Here is a 27839-nt window from a genome sequence, read left to right on the forward strand (position 1 = left end):
AGTTAAAACATTTTGCTTGCTGTCAGTAAAATGTCCACAAAAATATTTGGTCTTGTGTTATAGAGGAGCAAGAAATTAGATCTCAGCAAACCAAAATATTTCAAACATTATTCGGCCCAGGCTGAGATACTAAAATGATTACACACTTAGCAATCTGACACCATAGTTGATATAAAATAGATTTTATGGCTAGGTAGACAAGAGAAAAAAATAGCAATAATCAGAACTGCATTGTAAATATTTGCAAAAAGTAATCTGGTACAAACATGTTTTGTTTCGTAATTGACTAAAGATGTACATAACCCAAAATCCATTCAATATTTATGCTATTAACCCTGAATCTCAATTTACAATTTATCCACATAATTATACATCTTTGGAAACTATACACTTGTTTGAAAATTAAACTTCAGAGGAAAGTAACCATGTTAAACAGTTTGCAAAACTATCCCAATCAGATCTGAGAACATTCAAATGCAGCAATGGATAAAATACTGGTCAATGTGGTTCAGCATATAAAACAGTATTTTTATATTTCCTCATGTACCCTGAAGACTGGCTAGGTAGCTGATTCTTGGGTCTCCTTGATCACACTTCTTCTAGTGGGATCTTGTGATTGAATAGGAATGTCATTGGCCAACACTTTCTTAGTAGCTGTAACAAGCTTGGAATAGCTCTCCGGACTATAATTGCCATTCCGTTTTGAATGCAGCAAAGGAACTCTATCCTTGTTTCTGGACAATAACATCGCAGGACGTCTCTGATTTTCACCATCTTTTATAGAATCTGGCAGTGGTTTCCGTTTGCTTTCTGGAAGCAACATGATGCACAACACAGAGAGGACAGCAAAAGAGGCAAAAACTACATGATGAAGAAAGTAGCCATGTTTATTATGGAGATCCATGATTGGAGATGTTGCTTTGCCAATGCAACCTGTTGCCATGATGAGGCCTAAAGTGGCACCTCTGTGAACACATTTTTAAAAGGAGAAATTAATTAATGAAATATAGGCAGCACAATATACATCTAGGCTGGTGAGTGCTTCTGGAAAATTTGTAGAGTTGATTATTATTAAAAAATATAAATAACCTGGCTAATATTGGCCCAGAATCTTTATAACATAAAAGCTGAGAGTCATTCCTGTTAATTATAGCCAAATGGTGCAGTGCCTTCGGATAAGGAAGAAATATACACATAAAATATGACTGTGCTGAAGTTATCACCAGAGTTGCACCTCTTTGCCATTCGCTTCTCCAAAACAACATTTGCATTCTAGTCCTCTTATTTTTCTAATCTATAAAGGAATTAGAAACATTGAAAATAGATGCACGAGGAGGCCATTTAGCCCTTCGAGCCAGCACCGCCATTCATTGTGATCATGGCTGATCATCTACAATCAGTAACCTGTGCCTGCCTTCTCCCCATATCCCTGGATTCCACTAGCCCCTAGAGCTCTATCTAACTCTTTTAAAAATTCGTCCACTGCCTTCTGTGGCAGTGTATTCCACAAATTCACAACTCTCTGGGTGAAAATGTTTATTCTCAACTCAGTTTTAAATGGCCTACCCTTTATTCTTAGACTGTGAACCCCGGAGGAGAGAGGGGGGGTGGAGGGGGGAAGGAGAGAGGGGGCGAAAGGGAGGGGGAGAGGAGAGGAAGCTGCACCAATGCAGGAGAGGTTTGGGCCCAACGGGTCCATTTGGTCTAGTAACATTTATTTCCCTGATCACTCATGTTATAGATTTTGATTTCTCCCATGCTTACAATGAATTATGGGCAGAAAATATTTTGGAATGACAAAATCAATTGCAGAATGCTGGAATGACAAAATACTAGAAATATTTCAGTAGGTTAAGTAGCACTTGTAGAGGAAACAAAAGTAAAATTTCAGATTGGTGATCTTTCATTATATTACACCAACTTGAAATATTAATGATTTCTTTCCACAGATGCAGTCTGGCCTTAGTGCTGCTTTTTCTGTTTTCATTTCAGATTTCCACATCCTGACGTTCTTTGCTGTTCAATTGATGTTAGACAACATTAGATAATCTGAACAGCAAATTCTGGTGATTAATGTCTTTAACAAAAGATGCTAACTGATAATTGTAGTTTTGGATAACAGAGTATTTTCTGTTTATTTATGCTTGAAACCACGACCATTAATTTACATTGACCAAACAAAGTAACATTTTATGAAATTCTATACCGGCGGCACGGTGGCGCAGCGGTAGAGTTGCTGCCTTACAGCGAATGCAGCGCCGGAGACTCAAGTTCGATCCCGACAATGGGCGCCGTCTGTACGGAGTTTGTACGTTCTCCCCATGACCTGCGAGGGTTTTCTCCGAGATCTTCGGTTTCCTCCCACACTCCAAAGACGTACAGATATGTAGGTTAATTGACTGGGTAATATGTAAAAATTGTCCCTAGTATGTGTAGGATAGTGTTAATGTGCGGAGATCGCTGGGCGGCGCGGACTCGGTGGGCCGAAGGGCCTGTTTCCGCGCTATATCTCTAAATCTAAAATCTAAAAAAAACAATATCCAGGATAAAATCCTTCAATTTCCTCTATTTTCCCCAAGAAATTAATTAAATAATTTCTATTATTCTTTAAGATTCCACTACTAGACCTGTCTGCAGAATATTCAGTGAACTTGATGGATTAAAATATTTTCAAATAAATAACTCATTGGCTCAACAAATGGTACCAGCAAGGCTCAGAAAAAATCCACCCAAACTCTAATAATCAAAAGTGGTCAAACATTTAAAAAAATTAGATAAAACATACAGCTGTGGAAAATTATGAGAAGAGAACCTTGGACTATATTGGTCTCTTTCAAGACAGTTGAAGGACCGTCAGGAGATCAGGACACTTACAAGGGATCAGATAAACCTTGCCATCTAAATGAAATGTTCACTTTGCAAGCCTGTAGTATAAGCCTACCTAACAAAGTAACGATGTATTAGGAATGACACGGCCTTGATCGCTAACCAGGAACTAATTATCAGCTAATCACAAGTTGAAAATGAAAACAAAGAGCACGAGATTTCAACACGAGCACAGAGTCTACCTAGTTAGTAGAATTTAAGCAAGTGCATTTGGCTCAATTTATTGAAGAACATCCTTAAATGGTAACTACTTGGACTAGATTCACTTACGTTTTTTTAATGCAATTTAGTGTATTGCATTAAGTGGGCACAATATGATCTCTGCTTTGGAGAAACAAAATGCAGATTTGGAGACCACTTTGCAGATATTTCTGTTCAGTAAAGGGTGGCTAAGTTCCTGATTGTGTGTGTGTTACTTTAATACTGCATTCCATTCCCTCTCTGACTTCTTATGTCATTCCACAAATACTCAACTTTAGCAGAAAGAACAGCACTTCAAATTCATTCCAGTCTATCAACTATTACATTGCCACTGCTTCTTATAGTAAGAAAGTCAAATTTTGTTTAACATTGTCCATTCTCTTCCTTTTCAAGAATAGGGGTCCCCTGGTTTCCCACACCCCCCTGCCTTTCCACCTTGCCTACTTCCACATTCAATGGTTCATCCTTTGCAAATTCCACCGCCATCTTCCCTTTTCAGTGTTTTGAATGATTATTCCCTTTATAATTCCCTGACCCATTGATTCATCCCCACCATCCACTCTCCGTAAGGTATCTGTAAATACAAGAGATACAACACTTGGGCTTTTCCTCTTTCCTTCCCACATTTCAGCAACCTACATAATCCTTCCAGATGAATCTTCAATTTACTTGCAATTCTTACAATCTGGTGAACTTAATTTGGTGTTCACAATGTAGTCTCCGCTTTCTTTGAGAAACCAAATGCAGATTGGGGGATTGCTTTATGGAGCACCAACTTTCAGTCTGCAGAAGCAACTGAGTATCCTTTTTTCCTTCAGTTCTTCATTGACCACTCTGACCTATAGGGCCATTGCACGGCAGGCGAGGTCACGACCCCTGACCCGTACTGTTGCCACGCAACGCCTTCTAGAGGACAAGCGGTGTACTGGAGGCAAGCACTTACTATGGCTGCCAGTATAGCGGGTCTCCGGTCCCAGCAGCCGTTGAACTGTCGCAGTTTTTTTGCCAGAATTCTGCCAGACTCTGAAACCAAAATTGCCAGTAAACTTGCAACACCTCAGTCCCAACCAAAAATCTTTATTGAATGGCGGTGCTGGCTCGAAGGGCCGAATGCACCTATTGTCTATTGTCAGTCTCCATTTTTTCCATAATGGAGGAGAGGAACACGTCAGCAAGCATTCAAGCATATGGAATTTTGCAACAATTTTCATAATCTTAAGAATTCAAATCTATATAGCATTAGTAAAAATAAAATTTTCAGCCACAAATTAAAAATATTCTGCATAAAGATGCTTAAATTATGCATTTTATTGTGACTTTCAATATATATGTGACACTGAAACAAATTACTATGTTAGAACAGTTGCTACAAATTCAGGGTCTCAAATTTGGTAACATACTTGTGAAAGCTCATAACTAAAATCATAAGACAATAATATAATACAGGTTGAACACCGATTTTCCGACACCCTCGTTTCGAGCCTTTCTAGATTATCCGTTTTTCAGACCATCAGAGGTCACATGATATTGAAATGACAATACGCCTCGAGCTTGCTAATGACACCTCTCCTGTGTCTCTAAAGCACCACGGAGTGCCAGTAATTTAAATAAAACAAATATAAAATGTAAACATTAATTTGAATGGAACGACCTGTTGTCCCATCCCCAGCTCCCACCGTCTCCCTGCCCGTTTACAGCCCTGGCGTCCGACCCCACTCCCGACTCGTAAAATATACCAGTGAGCCCCTCTCACCCGCTGCTGTTTCTTGCGCCAGCAATGGCTTTACCCGCTCCCCGCTCAACTCCTGCCACCTGCTTCTCCTGGTGCTCTGTCCAATCGTCCTCTTCCACCTCCTCCCACTGCCGCCGCCTCCAGCATACTCCACCTTGGAAGCGACAGCAGGTGAGAGGAGGGACCCCCAAGGTAACCTAGTGTAGCATCGTTTAAAATGAAATGACACAAAGTGCTGGAGTAACTCAGCCGACTGAATCAGACTAAGGAAGTTCATCTATTCGATATCCAATATCCCATATCCAAGCCAATGACATCTTTCCTTGTTCTCCAGAGGTCCGGACCCGCTGAATTACTCAAGCACTTTGTGTCCTTTTGTCTATTAACCACCATCTGTGGTCATTAGCAATAGCAGACACCACTATGGTCCGTTCACGGTAAACCCTTGTTGTAATGGACCATAGTGGACCGGGGTGGTGGGGAAAAGAGGCTGAGTAAACAGTGACATGAGGGGGCTTGGCTGGTGCACCTTGCGAGTTGGGAGTGGGGGTCAAAAGCAGAGGCTCTAAACGGCTGGCGATGGGTCAGCTGGTCATTACATTCATATTCACTTTATACCATCAGTTTGGGGAATTTCAATTGAGCTCTCGTAATATTGTCCGGTGGGGCAGACCATCAGCTGTCAGAAAATCAGTGTTCAACCTGTATAATAAAATTAACAATGTAAAATTGTCATACATACCTAACAACTGTTGGGACAACCTCACTGGCAAAAAATATGCTCAATATACTAACGGAACAAGCTGAAACAAGGCCCAGGATGGAAAGAGTCAGATGAACACCTTTAGGCAAGTCTGAAGAAAACAATTTGTTAGTATAATGCCAAATAAATTCAAATACAATAGTATCTTAATGTAGTAACTTTATTAACAATTTTATTCTCAACCAACTATTTTTTTCCTTGCATGGTCTTTATTAAACAATCCACAGCACCTGAGTTGACCATTCAGTGGAAGCATGAATAAACTTTTCTATTTCCCAAGACTCACCAGGCAGTCCCCGTATTTCATAGTGCCCCCAAAATGTATTGCATTAATTCCTGAATGTACTCCAAGTCACTGAACATCCACAATCTACTTGATGAAGAATTTCTCACTTCTGTCTGAATCAGATTAATTTAGCTTAGTTTATTGCCACGTGTACAGAAGTACAGTGAAAAGCTTAAATTGCCTGCTAACCAGTCAGCGGAATGATAATACATTACAATAGAGCTATTCAGTGTACAGATACATGTTAAAAGGGAATAACGTTAATAACGTTTAGTGCAAGATAAAGTCAGTAAAGTCTGATCGAAGATAGTCCAAGAGTCTCCAATGAGGTAGATAGTAGTTCAGAACTGGTCTCTATTTGGGATAGGATGGTTCAGTTGCCTAAACAACTGTCCCTGAATCTGGAAGTGTGTGTTTTCACACTTCCCCCTCTCCCATCAGGCAAATGGTATAGAAGAGGGAGTGACCAGGGTGTGACTCATTCTTTATTATGCTGCTGGTCTTGATGGTCTGTGATGGTCTGGGCTGCATCCACAATTCTCTGCAGTTTCTTATGGTCTTGGATAGAGCTGTTCCCAAACCATACTGTGATGCAATCAACTTGAACGTAATCATGAAGCAATCAACTTGTTTTTACTGATGCTGTCCTGCATTTGAAATGAAATGTAACATGGAGTTTCTTACAAATTCTGAAGAGAAATATTGAGGAAATGATCAGAATTTTTGTTTTCATGTTTATGTTCATTTTCACATTAAGACACTGAAAAGCTGAAAGAAACACAGTAATTATGGACCTGAAGATGACAAATCTGCAGACCTAGTGACCTGTATTCTAACATTTTAAAGATAGCTGTCATGGACATAGAAAGTTCATTAGTAATCCTAAACTTCTGTAGATTCAGGCATAGATTCTATGATTCTATAACTATTTTCCCATGGCTTAGAGAAGTAAATTCAGCTCCATTATTTAAGAGAGGGAAAGTGAATCAAGGACTTACAGATCAGTTAGCTTGATAGAAGGAAAAATGCTGAAATTTATTATTAAAGAATCAAGTAGAATCAACATGGATTTAGGAAAGGGAAATCACGCTTGATAAATCTGTTGGGAATTTTAGGTACTGTTACCAGCAGAGTAGAGAAAGGCGAACCAATTGACTTGACTAAATTAGACTCTCAGAATGCTTTCAATAAAGTACTTCGGGAGATTAATAAAAAATGTGTAGACTGGAGGTTTGACTACTGGACAGAAAATAGTAGGAATTAAAGTAATTCTTTGGTTAGAAGGATGTGACTTGTGAGCTGCATTACAATCTCTTTACGCCTCCATCCCCCACCAGGAAGGTCTCAGGCCCTCCTGTTCTTCGTTGAAGAGAGACCCAAGCAGTTCTTCTAAAACTCTCCACCTCCTGGCAGAACCTGTTCTCATCCTTAACAACTTCTCTTTGACCCCTCTCACTTTCTTCAGTGATCCAAATGTACACTGGCACCATCTCCCAGCTCTTTATCTGCATCGTCGATAGAGGACAGCCTCCTGAATCTGTGCAGAGCTTAATGATTTTAACAACTTTACTACCAACTTCCACCCTGCCTTCAAATTCACCGGGACTATCTTGGACACGTCTCCACCACAGGAGACAGACTATTGACTGATGTCTCTATAAATTCTGACTCCCAAAGTTATAGACTAGACTTCTTCCTACCCAGCCTCTTGCAAAGATGCCATTCCCTACTCTTAATTCTCAGTCTCCGCATCTGCTCCCAAGATGAGACTTTTCACTCTAGGACATCAGAGGTTTATCTTCTTTAGTAAATGTGGTTATCCCCCTGATAGATCTCTCACCCATATCTCCCATGCCCTGTAGTTCTATTTTTGCCTCCTCTCACTCCAGATGGAGCAGGGATAGAGTTAGCCTGGTTCTCACCTTTCACCCCACCAGTCTCTGCATCTAACACATCATTCTTCACCATTTCCGCAATCTTCTGCCATATTCAACGGTGTACACCCATTTATCCCACCCGACGTCTCCTCTACAACTCCCCCCCCAACCCCCCAATCCCATCCTCTGGCTTCACATTTCACTTTCCGCTCTCTTTATCTTGCACCTTTTTGTTTCCTTTTCTTCTCTAGCCTTTGTCCATTCACCTGGATGATAAAAGCCTCCCTCATCTATATCCACCTTGCATTTACCAGGCTTTGTCCTGCCCACTTCTATTTCCAACTACTACAATCAGTCTGAAGGATGGTCAAAACATCACCTATCCAGAAATGCTGCCTGACTAAGCGAGTTACTCCAGCACATTGCGGGTTCGATTTTGAGCTCCATTAAAGCTGCAACGAATTGTGGATGTAGCCGAGACCATCACACAAACCGAACTTCCTTTCCATTGACTCCATTTATACTTCACGCTGCCTCAGCAAGGCTCGCACCTTAGCCACTCCCTCTTCTCCCCTTGGGCAAAAGATATAGAAGTGTAAATATGCACACCTCCAGGTTTAGGGACAGTTTCTTCCCAGCTGTTATCAGGCAACTAAATCATCCTACCACAACCAGAGAGCAGTCCTGAACTACTATCTACCTAATTGGGGACTCCTGGACTATCTTTGATCACTTTACCTTACACTAAATGTTATTCCCAATGGCTCGATTGTAATCATGTATTGTCTTTCCTCTGACAACGAAAGCTGTTCACTGTACTTTGGTACACGTGACAATAAACTAAACAAACAGTTCTAGAATCTGTTCACGAACTATATTGACATGGATGAGTGAATCAAGTGCATTGTATTCAAGTTTGATACAAACAAGAAGACAGTGTTATGTTTGAAGTGGATGTACAAGGGCTTCTCATGATATGGACTGGCTAAATGAATGGACAATGATATAAATAAGAATAATGCTGATGTTAGAAAAAAAAAAGAAAAGTGAAGTATTTATTCAATGATAGATTGAAAAATATTTGTATTCAGAAGGACCTGGAGGAGTCTTCGTATTTGAACGATTTGAAAGTTACATGCAGGTTTTAATGGGTTTCTAGATCTTATTTTCTTTTAAGATAGAAACCCAATTAGAATTTTTAAACTCTTAATTCGATCTCCATGCAATGAGGGTTACAAGTTTGCATCTTAATAGGTTATTGATAATTTTCATTTGCTTTCCAATTTACTACCAATTTTATCCTGCTTGCAGGCTACTGATAACACACAACCATAAGAAATATTCGCCACATGCATTTTCCATGGACAATCATAGGACTGATTAGGAACAAGAACAACTAACTGATTGACTAGATCTTCAGTAACTAAATGAGATTTGTGAAGACATTAATGACCAGGAAGAAATGACAAGTTCCTCAAATCTATGAGACAATAATGTATCATGCAATGCATTCACCAAATGGAACTTCAAAATAATTAACATTTAGCATATCTCAATCACTACTGCCAAGCTGCTGTTGTTACGCTGCCTTGTTTGCCAAATCCTTTGGTACCTTAGTTTGGTTACCAATAACCATATGTCAACTAAGCCAATGCAATGCAAAGATTCCAGAATAGTTAACACGTTGAAAGATATATGTAGCATTACAGAGTATGTATTTTCTACAATCTAAGCAACAACTACTTCCATGTTTACTAACAGCAACCTTAACCCAAATCAAGAATCATTACACACCTTTTCTCTATTATTTTACTGGGATTGAATGAAAATGACCGGGCTATTTTCCATAGCAATTTCTGTAGTTATTACAAGACCTTTCACAGGGCAATAGTGAATTTACTAGCCATCCTAAATAGCCCCTGAACTGAGAGGCAGTTAAGGAATCAACCAATTGTGGGTGGAGAGTCACATTTCCAGATGGGGCAAGGATGCCAGATTTCTTTCCCTTAAGGAAATTAGTGAACCAATTTGTTTTTTCATGACATTCCATAACTCAACTTCTTGCTTAGCGTCATGCCATTCATTTCCCCTAGCTGCCAAGGTGGAAATCAACCTCCGGCTGATAGTTCAGCAACATAACCCTACGGCATACAATGTAGCTCAGTTCTGACTGCAATTTTTCCCAGTGCAAAGACAAGTATCCATACTTACACTGTATTAGAGCAAGCAATAATAGCGATGACAACCCAGTAAAGATTGTCGAGAAGAGCAGAATGCCACGTCGCCCACACTTGTTCACAGTAAAATATAGGAATACCAGGGCTACACCTTCAGCACCAGCAATGACAAAATACTTTAAGTAGAACTTGGGGCTATAACCAACAAGATTTTGGGAAAAGCAATGTTGAATTCCATTGCCAATGAACCTAATAGAAAAATAAATGCAAGATAACAAGTGGATGATTAGACAATAAATAAGCATTTTCATTGCACAAACCAGATAACTTCAAATCTCATGTTAATCATCAAAAACACGGTTGGAGATGACAATTGTCTATAAAAGGAGCGTTCAGGATAATTAAATCAATTAATAACAGAAACACAAAATGTTACACTGTAAGCGATTAAAATATTTTCATTTAAAGCACCATTTCTGGAACAATAGATTCAATGGCACCATCTATAGAATGATAGCCGGTGGATGAAAAGCAGAGAGAAAAGTAAATTGGTGTTTTGTTGATGAACAAGATCTATTTGGTGCCATTTCTCATGGAACGTGTTGTAACCACCCCTTTTGACATCTGGCTTTAAATGCCAATTTTCACTATTATGAGCTCGACAAATCAAGAGAAAGTGCAAGAGACTGGATTGATGAGCAGTTTAGAAGAGTAGAGAGATATGACAAATGGATATATATGGATCTAATAAACTAAGCCACTAAGTCTTTCAAGGTAACTGCAGATGCAAATTAGGTGACAGCTGTATCAACGAGTTACACCTGCAAAATTAATTACTAGCACCTCATCAACATTTTAATTTGCCTCCATTCCACTCAGCTAGCATTTCTTTCCTAAATCCCAGTGGAAATTCTGAAATCCTCCCCTTTATACAATTTAAAATCTACTTCTTTGGTCATTTATCCGCATATCTGGTTTTAGAAACATAGAAAATAGGTACAGGAGTAGGCCATTCGGCCCTTCGAGCCAGCACCGCCATTCAATATGATCATGGCTGATCATCCAAAATCAGTGCCCCGTTCCTGCTTTCTCCCCATATCCCGATGAGGGGTGACGTACCTCTTGTCCGATGGGAGAGGGGAGAAGAGGGAGTGGCCAGGGTGAGACTGGTCCTTGATTATGCTGCTGGCCTTGCCGAGGCAGCGTGAGGTGTAGATGGAGTCAATGGAAGGGAGGTTGGTTTGTGTGATGGTCTGGACTGGCATTTCATCATCTTGATGAAAGCTACCTGGTGTTTTGAGATTTTTTTGTCTCCCAATATTGAAAAGATGCAATTAATTTGCACCTGAGATATCAGGCAAACCATTACAGAAAAAATTAGAACACATTAATGAATAACTTACGTGGTGAATCCTAATATCAAAATGTTCTTCCAAGTAGTTCGTGCAGTGGTCATATCACGAAATGTGTATGAGCGAAATTGTGTAGGCTTTTCAAACACAGAATTCATCTCTGCAGGAATTTTGCAAATGGGATGCATGGGGTTGAAGGCAAAGGTTTCAATTATATTGAATACACTGTATGGCGTAATATGCATGCTCAAATTTTAATAAAAACAGCAAAATTTTAGGCATACTATTTTAAAGAACATAAATATAACAGAAGATTTTTTTTTTTTTTTTTAATATGCACACCAGATTGTCTTCTCTCTTTCTACATATCCTGCATTATAGATTTTGGATGTTGAATTTGTGGCCGTGACTATGACAGATTTGCAGAGTAATTTGTTTTTACTGAAGGGCAGAACTTTAAAGAAAATATATTTCAAGTTTTACATGGGATATTAGTAACTTTAAGATGATTGTACAGAAGTGAAAGGATGTTTTAATTTATATTAAAGCTTGTGTCTTTCAAGCTTCTAAAATACTTTTCAGCAATAAGTTACTTGAAAGTGCTGAGTTACTTGAAAGCACAAGAGTTTGTATTCAATGCGTCCTCGTTTCTTTAGTTCCTTGGAAGGATCACAATAACCTGCCCATAGGATACAAAAATAACTTTATAATCGGATATTATATATGATTCAACTACTCCCATATCTATGGAATGCTTTAGTCTAGGATTGGATAGCGAATACGAGGGTGCTACATTATGCAAAGCAAGCCTTCAAAAGATTAAATGGGAAAAGTCATATGCATTTCGGAGAATTAATCTTTGATGGATCAGCAGTCTACTTGATTTTCAGATTACGTCTACAATTTGATGCAGGTAAAGTTGATCCTTCCGTAGAATTGAAGGAATTGCATGGAATCTTCCAAGCCTACATGACTATATTTTAAAATATATTTTCTTCGTCCTCTGGACTTGTGGTTTGGGATTGAGGAGGACTTCCTTCCATTCTGACTTTGCGAGTTATGAGCTGACTGATAATGCCACAGATCTTTCACAGATCAAACTAGAGGTCCAAATGGGGCACATAAGTGGGCAGTACGTGAGGTGGTGAGCACCTCCTGCCGTTTATGCTCCCAATCTTTGTACCCAAGTTTCTGCTTTCATGTGCAGTCATAGAATCTCAGAAAATGTTATTCAATGCTTGCTATTTTGGTTTTTTTGTGGAAAGATCACTTTACCTGACCAATGGTTACAAAAATAATATCAAAATAAATATTACACTAAACTTAACTGCTCCTGTGCTTCAAAGAGAAGATGTGCAAGTATGTCTATGGATCGAATAGTGAACGCGAAGATGTCAAAGAGTTGGAGATCCTTTATATTTAGTTACGTAGAAAATTTGTCCACAGTTTAGATGGGAAAAGGATTACAAGTTCCAGGGAGGAACAAAGTTGATGTACGAGATGATTTATTTTGCTTTCAACTGTCACTAAACAACTGTCACTGATCAACTCAGAAGGTTTTCTACATCATCTACATACCATTAAACACATTGCATTGGGTGTATAATTCATCTTCCACATTGACACCATTACCAATTGCTATGCCTTGTAGTATTTGCTTACACTTCCCAATCTGTCTGGTTGCAAGGAGCCAACGTGGCGATTCTGGGAACATGGACGGAATGCTGAAAATTTCAAAAACAAGTTAGTTTAAGAAGAATGTTGCATGCCCATTGGAGAAATACTGAATAAACATACTTTCTACCAAAAGGAACAATAATAGAAGAAATCCATGAATATATACATTTTAAAAGAAATTATAAACACAAAGAGCTGGAGTAAGGCAGCGGTCAGGAAGTATCTCTGAAGAACATGGACAGATGACATTTCAGTTCAGGACCCTTCTTTGGGCAGTCTAAAGAAGGCCCCCTATCCAAAACATCACCTATTCCCCAGAGACGCTGCTTGAGCCACTCTTGGATTTTGTGTATTTTTATGTCAACCATCATTTGCAGATCCTTGTTTCTACTCCATTTAAATAAATTATGCTGAGCTGACATTTCATCTTCCCTCTTTTAGATTGAGGCTTTCAACACATGATGTTTAGAATTGTGGTGCCCTCTTATGTCCTTGAATGGATTAGCAAAGAACTGGCATTCAAGTCCCATATTCATGAGTAAATTTTTGAGCTTTGACAACAGCATCAATAACCAGAAAAAGGTAGTAGGAAAAAAAACTGCAGATGGCAGTTTAAATCGAAGGTAGACACAAAATGCTGGAGTAACTCAGCGGGTCAGGCAGCATATCTGGAAAGAAGGAATGGGTGATGTTTCGGGTCGACCATCATTACTGACAATAACCACTATTAATTATCACCCCATTGAATCAATCTTTTCTTCCAAATGATTGTTCATAAAGGTCTCTCACATCATAAGGTACCATAGTGGAGTTTTAAATTGTAGGCTATTTTTTTTTAAATGCTGATACTGTGCATGGGCTAAAGAATTATTAGGCCAACCCTCTTTTCCAATCATTATTTTATGTGGATCAAAAGTAAAATAACCTGCTACACCATTTCTGAAACAGTGACTGGCGAAAAATTCCTCAAGTAAAGGGGTTGAGCATAACACGTTTCCAAATAATAAAATGTAATCTAGGTTGTCAAAAGACTTGCAATAATCTTCCAAACTTCCCTGGATACTGGGGAGTTGTTGAGGTTGGAAAATAGCAACTGCTGCAATTTCGTTGAAAATATTTGTACATGATCCAATGCAGGAGTGAGGCAGGTGAGAGGCTGGAAATTGGTCAGGAAGACAGAATAGGCAAGAGCACAGCAGGGAGCAGGAAAGGATGGACAAGAAAGGCAAATTAACTCAGGGAGTGGATAGGTACATGCGACTGGGACATTGTAGCCATTACAGATACCTGGCTGAGGGAGGGACAGGACTGGCAGCTTAATGTTCCAGGGTATGGGTGCTACAGGCAAGATAAAGGCGAGGTAAAAGTGCTTTATTGATTAAGGAGAACTTGTGTTCTCCAGTAGCCCGAAATGACATAACTGATAGTTCATCCAGTTAAGCTATATGGGTGGAACTGAGAGATAAAAAAGGGATAATTTTGTCGATTATTGGGGGGGGGGGGGGGGGGGGGGGGGGGGGCAGGGAGGCCATCAGTTGCCAGAGAAATTGTTGTTCATTTGTATCAAATGTATTTCATTTTGTTTTGGCCATCCTGCTGTAGGAAAAATGTCATTAAGCTGGAAAGAGTTCAGAGAAGATTTACCAAGATGTTGCTGGTACTCAGGGGTCTGAGCTATATGGAAAGATTGGGCAGGCTACAATTTTATTCCTTGGAGCACAGGAGGTTGGGTGATCTTATAGATGTGCGTAAAATAATGAAGGGATTAGACAGGGTTAATGCACAGAATCTTTTACCCAGAGTAGAGGGAATCAAGAACCATAGGTTTAAGGTGAGGGGGGGAAAGATTTAGTCGGAAGCTGAGCAGCAACTTTGTTTACACAGAGGATGGTGGATATGTGGAACAAGCTACCAGAGGAGGTAGGTGATGCAAGTACTAAAACAGCGTTTAAAAGACACTTGGACTGGTGCATGGATAGGAAAGATTTAGAGGTATATGGGTGAAATGCAACAAATGGGACTAGCTTAGATAGGGGATCTTGTCCAACATGGACAATGGTTCCTGTTTCCGTGCTGTATAACCTGAAGTGATGCAAAGCCATTGAGGGGCAATTGCTTAAATTTGATTACAAGGATACAGTTAATAAATCAGGGTTGGAAAAAAATACAGGTGTATAAATTAAAAAATCAAGGGATTTGTTAAAGGCAAATTGTATTTGATTCCTTGAATTTTAGATTAAGTAATAGAAACTAACACAGATTGCCACCCACATGAATTTCAGATGGTATTTTATAAAGTCCTGCACAATATTTGAGTCAGCAAAATAGAAATAAAAAGTTAGAAACAGTATGGATACGTATTTGGCATAAAGAGCACTGGTAAACAACCATTTTCAGACTGGAAGATGGCAGGTGGAGGTGTGCCCCAAGGTCTGCTTGGAATGTTGGTATTTTACTTCAATAAGCAGGGCAACATTTTCAGTGCTGCGGATAATGAAGCCAGAAAGTGTGGTAAACTTTTAAGGCTTCATAAAACAGATATGCTGACACAATGGCCAAACAAGCAGCATGTGAAATCTAATACAGTCATGTAAAGTGATAGATTTTGAAAGAATGAGAAACATAGGCCCCAAAATTGTGCTGACATCTCAGCCGATCCTCAACTATCTCAGTGCCAATGTAATATTAATTGCCTCCTCTGCAGCACAGCCTCTGCTGATCCCTTCTCATCCCAGCACGAGTGCGGGTCTGTGCGTCAGCTGCAACTGCTAAAAAAGGCTTAACTGCTTGCCCATTGCGTAACTGCAGTTATATCTGCTTTGCTGAAAATGCACACACATTCCAGATTTCCAGCAGTGTTTGGCCCTTTCAAATATCTGGATTAAGAATTGCTGTACAAGGAGCTGCCAGAAGTAAATCAAGGTCAAATGGTACTCTTCTATACTGTAACAATTGTGTGACTCCATGAAGACACCTCTTTTTCCGTTAAGGTTTAAAAAAAAATTGATTGAGCCATTTGGTTTCCAGACATTTTCTTTGCAACTGTTCCACTGATCACATCTCTAAAGCACAAGAGATGGGGTTTTTTCTATATTAAAGGGCATAGCTTAAAGGTTATTGTTGAATATATGACTCCATCACATTGAAATGAAAAAACAAATAACTTCATGTTTCCAAAACAAAAGACTTCAGAAAGCTATCAACCTATTTCCTCCATTTATGTCACTGCCATGTTCACATAAATGAAGATTTGACACCACTGCAAAGATTCTGTATTTGGTATGTTTATATAAAAATATTCAGATGGTGATCATATAGTTCAGAACACTCACCACCAATAGAAGAGTAGTATTAGGAAAGGGGTAGTGACAACACCTTGCAAAATTCTCCAGTTTTTGCATAGTTCAGCTAAACCTGGCAACAGAATCTCTCCAACCACTGTGCAGAACGATGCAGTTACCATGATCACCAGTCGGTGTGGTGGGTCACACATTTCCAACCCTGTAGTAATGACAGATAAAAATGGGAAGAGAAAAAAAATATCAGTAATTGAAACATGATTGTGGAATAGATTTGCTTGGCACTGCCTATTCTTTTCTGCATGTTAATCCTTGCCAAAATTACATGAGGGAAGTGGCAAGCCTTGTAAGTCGTGTGCCATTGCAAAGGAATTCCAATGGGAGGTTAATTAATGCCTTAGAGAGACTACATGTGGCCATAAGGGGGAGCACTAATATAAAATACAGGGGTTGGGACATCATGTTTTAGCTGTACAAGGCATTGGTAAGACCGCATTTGGAGGACTGATTACACTTCTGGTAGTCCCGGTATAGGGAGGATGTAATTAAACTGCAAAAAAAGATTTATGAGGATGTTACAGAGTTAAGAGAATTTGAATTCTAAGGAGAGGCCGTATCTTTTTTTCCCTGGAATGTAGGAGAGTGAAGGGCGATCTTCGAGGTTTACAAAATTATGAGCAATATGGATAACATAATCATTATCCCAGGGAAGGAGAGTCTAAAACTAGAGGGCATAGGTTTGAGATGAGAGAGGAAAGATTTCAGAGACCCGAGGGACATCAGTATTACACGGAAATGGTGGATATATGGAACCAGTTGCCAGTGCAAGTGGTAGAACAGAGTACAATTATGACACTTAAATGACTCTTGGGCAGGTACATGGATACCCCCTGACTCCGCTATCCTTAAGAGCTCTATCAAGCTCTCTCTTGAATGCCGCCTGGGCAAGTAGGACGAAAGGGCCTGTTTCTACACTATACGACTCCATGACATGGCTTGGATAAAAGGGTTATCAGACCAGAGATCATAGAACAGCACAGCAGGCTTGTTCCACAATGTCTATGCCTAACATAATCCAAAACCAACTCGTATCTGCATGCACATAATCCATATCCCTCCATATTTCTGCGCCTTTCCAAAAGTCTCTGAAATGCCACTATCGCATCTCCCTCCGCCACCCCCCCCATTTCAGATACTCACCACAGTCTGTAAAAAGCTTCCCGCACATCTCCTTTAAACTTCACCCCTCTCACCTAAAAGCAATGCCCTTTAGGCTTTGACATTTTCATCCTGGAAAATAGGTTCTTACTATTTACCCCGCCTCATAATTTTATATACTTCTCTCAGGTCTTTCCTCAACCTCCAGCGTTTCAGAAAACACATTCAAGTTTCTCTCATTATAGCGAATACACTCTAATCCAGGCATAATTCTGGTAAATATATTTTGCACCCTCTCCAAAGTCCTATAAAGTTGCAACATGACTTCCTGACTCATACTCAGTGCCCTGACCAGTGAAGGCGTATACTATATCACTCAAGAGAGACACAGAATGCTGGAGTAACTCAGCGGGACAAGCAGCATTTCTGGATAGAAGGAATGGGTGACGTTTCGGGTTGAGACCCTTCTTCAAGTTTGAGTCTGAAGATGGGCCTTGACCCAAAACGTCACCAATTCCTTCTATCCAGAGATGCTGCTTGTCTCGCTGAGTTACTCCAGCATTCTGTGTAAACTGCTGTTCCTTCCTACACATATTATATGACGTCTTTACCACTTTATCTACTTGTGTTGCCACTTTCAACGAGCTATGAACTTGAACCTCGAAATGCCTCTGTACATCAATGCTATTAAGGGTCTTGCCATTAACTATATACTTTCCACTCACGTTCAGCCACCCAAGTGCAACAGCTCAGACTTGCTGGATTAAACTCCATCTGCCATTTCTCCACCTATTTGTGTACTTGATCTATAACCTGCTTCATACTTTGATAAGGTTCCCTTACCGTGCCATCCTTATCCTTCCTCCTTACTGGAACATGTCAGTCCAGAACTCTAATCAGCTGGTCTTTAGACAAGCATGTGCAAACATTCCTTTCAGGCAAACACAAAATGCAACCGATAAAGGCTCAATTAGCAAAAACAACTTGCATTTGTTCAATACCTTTTATGGCCTCAAGACTTCCCAAATGTCTTCATACCCAATGAAGACCATTCAAAGTGTCAGGGCTGATGTAATGTACAGAAACACAGCAGCTAAATGCCAAGGCCCCACAAATAGCAATGAGGCCAATCCAAAGAACATCTCCAAAATATGGAGGTTGAGAGCTAGGCAGGAATATAGAAGGATCAGGATGCTTGCAATGTTCTTCTTCAAACAATACCACAGTACTTTCATTCCCCACTGGGTACACCCAAGACAAAAAATACAGCTTTGGCTTTACATCTCATCCTAAAATGACACCGACTTTGTAATAATGCAATTGCAATATACTGAAGTCTTATCCAGAGCTGAAAATTGCAGATCCTACAAATGTGAAATAAATGAAAATGCTGAACACTTTCAGCAGGTCAGGCAGCATCTGTAGAAAGAGAAACAGAATCAACTTTTCAGGTTGAAGTATTTTCATCCCCTTTGTTTTCTCTCCTTCCCAGTTCTGACAAAGGGTCTTTGACCTGAATCATTGTTTCTCTTCCCATGGATGCTGCTGACCTGTTGTACATTTTAGCATTTTATAATTTTATTTCATCCCAGGTTGCATTTGAGTCTTTGGAGGGAGAGTTGAGCCACAATTCAAATGCATTAACAATGTGCTGGGAATGTTAATAATGAATCAAGGTGACACCGAATCACCAAGGAAAGTTTGGAGTAGAAGGAAGAAAGGGATGAAGCAAATCTCCAGAAATGATATATATCAGCACCAAAGATATACACGTGTTCACGTCATAGGAGTAGAATTAGGCCAGTCGGCCCATCAAGTCTACTCTGGCATTCAATCATGCTGATCTATCTTTCCCTCTCAACCCCATTCTCCTGCTTTCTCCCCATAACCTTTAACATCCTTACTAATTAAGAATCTGTCAATCTCCACTTTAAAAATACCCAATAACTTGGCTGCCACAGCCATCTGTGGCAATGAATTCCAGATTCACTACCCTCTGACTAAAGAAATTCCTTCTCATCTCCTTTCTAAAGGTACTTCCTTTTATTCTGAGGTAGTGCCTTCTGGTCCTAGACTCTCCCACTAGTGGAAACATGCTCTCCAGGTCTTTCACTCTTCAGTAAGTTTCAATGAGGTCCCTCCTCATGCGTCTAAACACTAGAGTACTGCCTAGTGCTGTCAAACAATCATCATACATTAATACAATCATCCATGGGATTATTCTCGTAAACCTCCTCTGGACCCTCTCCAATGCCAGCACATCCTTCCTCAGATATGGAGCCCAAAACTGCTCACAATACTCCACATTTGGGTATTAAGTTATTTTTAAATCATTCAATATCAACTCATAATTAAATGTAGTATTTTACATAACATGACAGCCTAGATGCTTATCCCCCATAATTTGATAAGAAACCACCGAAAAATTTAAAAGGCTGATTTTAAAAATTGCAAAAAATCAGCACTTTTGATACAATTTCAATAAAGTAGCTACATAATGAAATAGTTTGCATATGAAAAATGCGAAGCTTGTATTTTAAGAAAGGCTTATATCCATTTGGTGTTTTTGATGTGCCCATCTACTATGTTGATCTGTACTTACTTGCAACATATGCAGACAAGAAGAGTCCAGCCAATGCTATCCCACTGAACATTCGAAATACAAGAAACATGACAAAATCCACAGAGACTGAGATTCCTACTTGCAGAATAATTGCTCCAACTACGGAAAGAATGAATGTACTTCGACGGCCCAGTCTAAAAGTTAAAATGAAAGTTAATGTCTCATTATTTACAATGATGAAAACAGTTTGAAGTGTCAATAATTTACTGTAGATACAAGATACGGTACAAACATACAAATCTCCAATTTTAGGTAACAAAAAACAACCCTCTTCCCTATCTGGACTTGCACCCATTTCTCCCCTCCCCCTATATTTCTTCCTCTGGCTTCACAATTCTCACCATTTTCATCCTTATCTCACACATTTTGTATTTTCATCTCTGGCCTTTGCAACCCTGTTACCAAATAAAATCCTTATGTATCCTCCTATCACTCACCAGGGTTGGCCCTGCACCTCCTCTCTTTTCTCTCGCTATCACTATCAGACTGAAGAAGAATCCCGGCCCAAATTGTCACCTATCCATGTTCTCCAGAGGTGCTGACTAAATTGCTCCAGCACTGTCCATTTAAACAAATACATTATTTTGTCCCAGCAATTTAAAAAAATCTAACACAAAATACTTTTCAACTTAAAATAGAATTTTCATCCAAAATATATTTAGGTGAACAAATTTAGTTTATAAGTGCCTTGGCAGGGGACAATTTTAATGCTGGCATGAAACAGTGAAGGTATTCCCAGATTCTGGAAAATACTGGAATTACAGCATCACAAAAACAGACAGGTATGTGTAATATATAACAAAGTGCTGGGGTAACTCAGCAGGCCAGTCAGCATCTGTGGTCAACGTTGATAGGCCCAAAATGTATTTAATTCAAATGAGTCTGAAGATGGGTTACAACCCCAGAAATTTCACCTATCCATGTCCTCCAGAGATGTTGCTTGACCTGCTGAGTTACCCCAGCACGTTGTGTTTACTCAAGGCTCCAGCATCTGCAGTTCTTCATGTCTCTAGCTAGGTATGTGTAATGATATACAAAAATATTTTTAGTCTTTTGCAAATCATTAGTCTGTTACTGCTGGATTTTTCATTGCTAATCAACTCTATACTGGGAAGAATAAAAAAGTATTTTCATCCATATAATCATGTTATGCCAAAAAAAAAAAAGTTTTAAGTGATACAATTAAAATATTTTTGAAATGTATAATAATATTAAAAAAACAAATTACTGAATGCTTCCAAGACCATGAATTAAAAAATCTTACCCATCTACAACAGTTCCAAGGGTCAAGAATCCAACAGTCCATCCAATGGAGTAGCCCACTTGCTCCAAGGGAATTTTCCAGTAGTCTTTGCAAACCAAATTCCACTTTAAAAGAAAGTTAAATATATCTCATCTCAGGAATTCTTAGTATATATTTTGTCAGCGTCTCTCTTTTGCTCAAAAGCTCACCAACATTGATAATCTTCATTTTACCAAGTCTGATGGGATTATATTTACCAATAAACACAGAATAAGCTCTCTCTCCTCTGACCTATGGGGTTGAAGATGAGCTGTTTCCACTTCTGTTCTGTGGATTCCAAGGATGGCTGAAAAGGCCAATGGGAGATCCAAAGACATGTCACCAGTGGGGCAGGAGTTCGTTGATGGAGTGGTTACGTTGCATGGGAGTTGGTACGTACATATATTTTTACCAAGCTTGTTGAAGCTCTATGGAGATACAGGGTTTTAAGCATCAACCTGGATGCTTCCCCTCTATTTTGATCAGCCACTGGGCATGGATTCCCATAAATTGATCAACTCTCTCCCCCCCCCCCCCACCCCCCCCTCTGTGTACACCAACACTTTGAAGATCCCTGATATTTACTGCATTTGTCCAGCCAGAATTAGATGATCCAAAATGTAGCAGTCACAAGTGGAAGATCATGTCCATCGTGCATTGAGAAGTAATGGTTGAGGATCCCATTGATAGCATTTTCTGTGGTAGACAGTAGGGAGACGCCTCAGGTTTCCTTTCTGGAAATTGGTCACAATTACGATGTCTCTGTCATTATTCTCCTCTCACAAGATGTGGGGAAACGAGGCTGTGAGTGTGTCTCTTAAGTTCCTCCCCAAGTTTGAACTTCAGCGGGGATACCATCTTTTTTTAATATTTAGTCCCCGAGGAAAGCAGATAAAAGGGACTAACTCAAATTTAGAATCCAATACATTAGTTCATAATAGAAAAGGGACAGAAGATAGAAAAGGGAGGAGATTGCAGCAATCAATTGTCACAGATCTTTCTTTATTTATATTGTAAAAAGGGATGATGGGAGAAAGTTGTGTTCAAAACTAGAGTGGATTGAGTTCAGAATCAGAAATGTAAAGTGAAGTTATAGTTAAGTGTTAAAACTATACAATATCATTGGAGCACAGAATCTACATTAGTGCATAAAAGGACACAAAGCACTGGAGTAACTCAGCAGGTCAGGCAGCATCTCTGGATAACATGGATTGGTGATGTTCAGGGTCAAGAGCCTTCTTCAGACTTGCTGTGGGGAGAGGGGGAAAGAAGAAAGCTGGAAAAGCACCCTTGGTTCCAGAGCCTTAATGTTATTTTTATTTTGCCGAACCAACAGAGAACACATAATAATTATACAACAATATACCTCCGACCCACTGATTATACCCCTCCCATGCCTCTGAAGCACCATGGACTGCTAGAAACTTATAAAAAACAAATATTGAATGTAAATTAATTTTACAGCAAAACTTGCATTTCTTGCACAGGCAGCCCGGGTGCCAGTTAACGAGGTGCCCTTGGAAGTCCCGTGGGGTCGAGGCGCTGCTTTCTCAGTATGATCACTGGGCCGACCCCCACCAACCCGAGATTTTGCTGAATCTGCCAAAAGTACGGTAGAGTAGGCAAGCCCGCCACCACCGCCGTTCGACATGGGCCTCTGAGGGGAGTCAAAAGGTACCGGAACGGACCACCTAGGCCACTGGAGGGCTGAGACATCGACTCAAAGTCAGCCTCGGAAGTCGGCCATGGCTCCAGCAGGGCTGGAGTTTCAGAGTCCTGGTCGTAGGGGGCAGATTCAATCCACAGTCAGTTTTCCCATATAAGGTCCTAACATGCTATTGTTCAAGGTTTTTAGTTGGTGTGGTGTTTATTGTTTATGTTCTTTATACATTTGTGTTTTTGTCTCCTGAAGACGAGCTGGAACATTCTGCGGTCTAGGGCTACTGATTACTACTAGCTTTAGCAAGCTCAGCATTTTTGTGATTACGTAGCCTCAAGCAGGTGTGGGAAAGAAAGTGAGAGAGCCTCTAGCATGTGCCTAGCACACAATGCTGCAAAGCTTATGCAGAATATAGTGGCTGAAACAAAGGAAAAGGACAGATCTCCACATTGAGTTTGAGTTCAGCCGCCTCACCCGGCCTAGACGCCACATTGTCAGGAGGACTTCCAAGGTGATTTCAAGTTCGCTCTCATGATTTTGTCTGGATTAAAGGAGGTTCCAAACCACCAGTTGCCAGTAAATCAGTGGTGGACCTGTAGGTGAGGGTTTTTTTTTGACACGCACACAGCAAGAACAGAAGATGCGAGCCAAGTTGCAGATTGTGAAGTCAGGATAGGAAAGTAGCAGGAAGGGGAGGGCCATTGTGGTGGGAAGAAATAGGTGGGAGTCCAGCCAGGGTACAAGGAATGGAAGGGAGAGAAAAGTGGGGGGGGGTGTTTAGTTAGTTACCTAAATTTGGAGAATTCAACATTCACACCGATGATTTGGAAGCTACCTAAGTAGAATAGGAGGTGATGTTCCTCCAGTTTGCATGTGGCCTCTCTCTGGCAATGGAGGACCAGAACAGAAAGGTCAGCATAGGAATGGGAAGGGGAGTTAAAATGGTTAGCAACCGGAAGATCCAGCTGGCCTTAGCAGACCAAGTTCAGCGACATGGCAGTAGAATCTACCCTTGGTCTCGCCAATGTACAGGAGGCTACATCAGGATATGGTGAGAGGAGGTTAAATTTTCCTGTTATGTTCCTCTCACGATTGATGAAAGACACCAAGGCTAGAAGAGACAACCGTGCACCATTCATCTAATGGCAAGATAAGTGCAATTTGAAATCAAATTTGTTGTTTAGATTTAGATGCAAACACTACTGATACAATAACCAACGTAATTATTTTTTAAAAGTTCATGCATAGGACCCACATTAAGCTAGACAAAGAATGTTTTCACTTAAGGTCTAGAACTCTGGCTTCCATGATAGTTTTATTTGAAGAAAAGAGGGAAGTTGAAATGATGGATGTTGATGAAGTGACTGTTTGAGTTCAGCAATGGTGAAAAAGACAAATTGAAATTGGAAACTTTCATTGGCACAGTAATATGGAAGGGTTGAGCATGAGAAACGGGAGATGAGAAAACAAAAGTGGACGAGGGAAAAACGCGGAAAATCAAGAAAGGTAGTAACCAGTCACCGAGGGAACCAAAAAAATATAAAGGCAATGTCTTTTGTAGATCCTCAGGATGGAGGTAGAAGCTAGAGAGATGAGATTAGTCTGGGATATAAAGGCTTTATGCTAACAAAAAACTGCTGGAGGAATTTGGTGGATCAGTGGAGGCAAACGGATGGTCTACATTTTGGGTCTTATATTAAGGGTGAATCATGGCCGTTGCAAAGTAAAAGTTGCCAGAACCAACATTCAACTATACAAATTGGCTTCTACCTTCCAAACAGTTTTGCATTTGATGGTGAAGACACAGGAAACTGCAGGTGCTGGAATCTGGAGCAAAACACAAAACGCTGAAGGATCTCAGCAATCAGACAGCATTTGTGGATGCAAGACGATGACACAAAGTGCTGGAGTAACTTAGCAGGCGAAGCAGCGAATCTGAAGAACAGTGATAGACGACGTTTCGGGTTGGGACCCTTTTGTTTTGTTTTAAAGAGATACAGCATGGAAATAGGCTCTTTGGCCTACTAAGTCCACACCAACCAGGAATTACCCACTCACACTATTTCTATGTTATCCACTTGTGCAATTTACAGTCCAATTAACATACAAACCAGTCTTTGGAATGTGGTGGGAAGACTGTTTTGATGGGGGGGGGGGGGGGGGGGGGGGGGGGGACCAGAAGAGAGGTGGGGGGCTGGACAAAACCTGACAAGTGATATGTGGATACAAGCATATAAGCGATTGGGGGGGGTGGGGGGGGTGATTGGCAGATGGTAGGACAAAGGTGAGAGATGAAAAGACAGAACATGTGAGATAAGGATATAACCATAGAAATGGTGTGAATTGTGAAGTCAGGAGGAATATAGGGGGGAGGGGGGAGGGGAATTTGTTGGTAGGTACATTGTGTAACATTAGAGAATTCAATGTTCATGTAGGTTAGTTACATTCTTGACTTTACTTTCCCCACTTAATTTCCCTTGCCCTGTCTCTCACAGCTCTGGACTTCACTCACCCAAACTTGAAATGGACCTCAACTTTACTTTAGCAGTTCCTTGTGTTTCCATTTATGGAGAGAATGGACAGGCACCATTTCAGGTCTGGACCTGGGCAAAGATTCCACCCTGAAAAGTCTCTGTCCATTCCTTCCCCAGATGCTGCCTGACCAGCTGAGTTCCTGTTGTACTTTGTGTTTTGCATCTGATAGTGTCAGGATAAGATCTCCAGAGTGTTAGATTGCAGGGGGGGGGGGGGGGGGGGGTGATTATGAACGAATGAATGGAGAAAATTAGATAAAAGCCGAAGCCATACCTTCAGTTGCCAACGAAAAGATTGCCCGAGTTCTATATATATTTAGTACATTATTTCTGTTAAAGTGTTGTGTAAATACACATTGTTGCTGGCGCGGTGTTGGTGTAACTCCAGTTTTTTTTAATGCACATAATAAATCTTCTGTGATATAAAGTTGGATTCAATGTTCCAACTATTTTGCATAGCAGTCAAAGTGCTGGTGTAAACAAGGATGTCTACATCCTGGTGCGAAATGTATGTGTAAATAACGCAAGAAATGTTCAAAATTTGCATACCCAAAAAACTCGCTGGACAACTCTGTAAAAAGTAATAACAATCGCAGAGCCCTTTCGCCATTGGGTCGTAGTTTAGAAACCGAAGTCAAAGCAATGTAAAATGTATTGACGCAGACAGTGTAGAATTAACAATCCTGGATAAAAGTACCGCCGCTCAAAAATAAATAACCCGTTTGATGGATATTTACACATTAAGCATTAAACAGTGTGAGCGTATCGACATAGCCAAACCCATAATGTCCCCAAAATGCACTTGACTGTGCGGCATTGGGGTCGGTTCGAATATGTATTGAATGAAATTGTAGTTGCAGGAAACAGCGTGCCAGTAACAGGCTATGTTTACAGTCCGGGGCGTGTTTCATGATCGCATCTTGAAGCGAATTGTGTTTTCATTACAAAATGGGTCAGAAACATTTATTGAGAATAAACGCACGCACTTGCACCATTTAAAACTCGAAGCGATACATTGACCACTTGAAACTCAGCAATAAAGACTAACTTCGAATAAGACACAAAATGCTGGAGTAACTCAGCGGGACAGGCAGCATCTCTGGAGAGAAGGGACTGGGTGACGTTTCGGGTCGAGACCCTTCTTCAGACCCAAAACGTCACCTATTCTTTCTGTCCCGCTGAGTTACTCCAGCATTTTGTGTCGATCTTCGGTGTAAACCAGCATCTGTAGTTACTTCCGACAAACTCAAGGTATTTATTCACAAAAAACTGGAGTAACTCAGCGGGTCAGGCAGCATCTCAGGAGAGAAGGAATGGGTGACGTTTCGGGTCGAGACCCTTCTTCAGACTGAAGAAACTTCCTTTCCATCACCGCGGTTACTCGCATCGTTTGAAGTTCACGGGGCAACGTTAAAAATGTATAGAACAATGACAGGGTGGGGGAATTGAAGGCACTTCGGGAAATCATTGTGCTGTTGCAGCCGCTGAAGGAGCGAGCACTGAGAGTTGCTTCAGACTATAGGTGGAGCTCATAAATTCACAAGTGATAGATGGGTGCACAACTAGGCCATTCAGTCCACTCCGCTGACCTATCTCTCCATCCGAACCCCCCATTCTTCTGCCTTCTCACCATAACCCCCGATACCCGTACTAATCAAGAATCTATCTGCCTTAAAAAATATATCCAATGACTTGACCTCCACAGCCTTCAAATGGCAAAGAATTCCACAGATTCACCACCCTCTGACGAAAGAAATTCCTCATCTCCTTCGTGAAGAGACATCAAAAGGATGTTCCTGTGTGAAGGAATGGCTTTAGTCGGAGGGTGGTGAATGTGTGGAATTCATGACATGAGCTCGGGTCCTAGACTCTGAGCTCGGCGCCAGCCCGCGGCCGCTCGCTCACTCACTCACTCACTCACCTGCACGACGACGTTGGTCTGCAGGCCGGCGCGCGGCTCGAAGTGCCAGCCCCGGGTGCACGCGACGCTGCCGTTGGGGAGCAGCTGGTTCGCGCCATAACGGAGGAGGCGGCAACGGCTCCAGGCCGCGGCCTCCCCGCCACCACCACCGCCACCGCCGCCATCATCGGCGTCGTCGTCCGTTTTCAGCGGCAGGCTGTAGTTGAGCAGTTGTATTCCCGACACGTTCCTTAGTATTTCGGGGAGGAGCTGCGGGTCGGGCAGACAATGGTGGTCCGGAGTGAGCGTGAAAAACACGCTGCTGAAGAAACTCAGAGCCAACAGCAGGTTGGGGAGGCAGGCGAGGGCGGCCAGCGTTTTGTGACAGCGGCCGAAGCCTCCGACGTGAGGGATGATCTTGTCGAACTCCAT

General features: G+C 40.8%; 1 protein-coding gene across 2 annotated transcripts; it reads right to left on the reverse strand.

The window, feature by feature from the left end:
- Nucleotides 1-193: 193 nt before the first annotated feature.
- On the reverse strand, nucleotides 194-27839 carry slc22a31 (solute carrier family 22 member 31). Of its 2 annotated transcripts, XM_078401790.1 has the most exons (9): nucleotides 27429-27839; nucleotides 21296-21399; nucleotides 20011-20165; nucleotides 16284-16452; nucleotides 12853-12998; nucleotides 11326-11434; nucleotides 9957-10171; nucleotides 5562-5673; nucleotides 194-965 (listed from the first exon to the last, which is right to left on the reverse strand). In XM_078401790.1, the coding sequence occupies exons 1-9, from the start codon at nucleotides 27837-27839 to the stop codon at nucleotides 560-562; spliced, it is 1827 nt and encodes a 608-aa protein (XP_078257916.1). In that variant the 3' UTR covers nucleotides 194-559. The 2 variants fall into 2 exon arrangements, with proteins under 2 accessions (XP_078257916.1, XP_078257918.1); XM_078401792.1 differs by lacking the exon at nucleotides 21296-21399 and having other exon boundaries at nucleotides 27429-27713.

Source organism: Rhinoraja longicauda, chromosome 6, assembly GCF_053455715.1.
Source record: "Rhinoraja longicauda isolate Sanriku21f chromosome 6, sRhiLon1.1, whole genome shotgun sequence".
Taxonomy (NCBI): domain Eukaryota; kingdom Metazoa; phylum Chordata; class Chondrichthyes; order Rajiformes; family Arhynchobatidae; genus Rhinoraja; species Rhinoraja longicauda.

Excerpts from the sequence above, each read along its gene's own strand:
- slc22a31 (XM_078401790.1), bottom strand. The coding sequence starts at position 27,839 with ATGGAGTTCGACAAGATCATCCCTCACGTCGGAGGCTTCGGCCGCTGT. Across the intron at positions 12,999-16,283 it reads ATACTACTCTTCTATTGGTG|CATTCCGTCCATGTTCCCAG; the intron begins GTGAGTGTTCTG and ends TGAAATTTTCAG. Across the intron at positions 10,172-11,325 it reads TTGATATTAGGATTCACCAC|GTTCATTGGCAATGGAATTC; the intron begins GTAAGTTATTCA and ends TTTTTCTATTAG.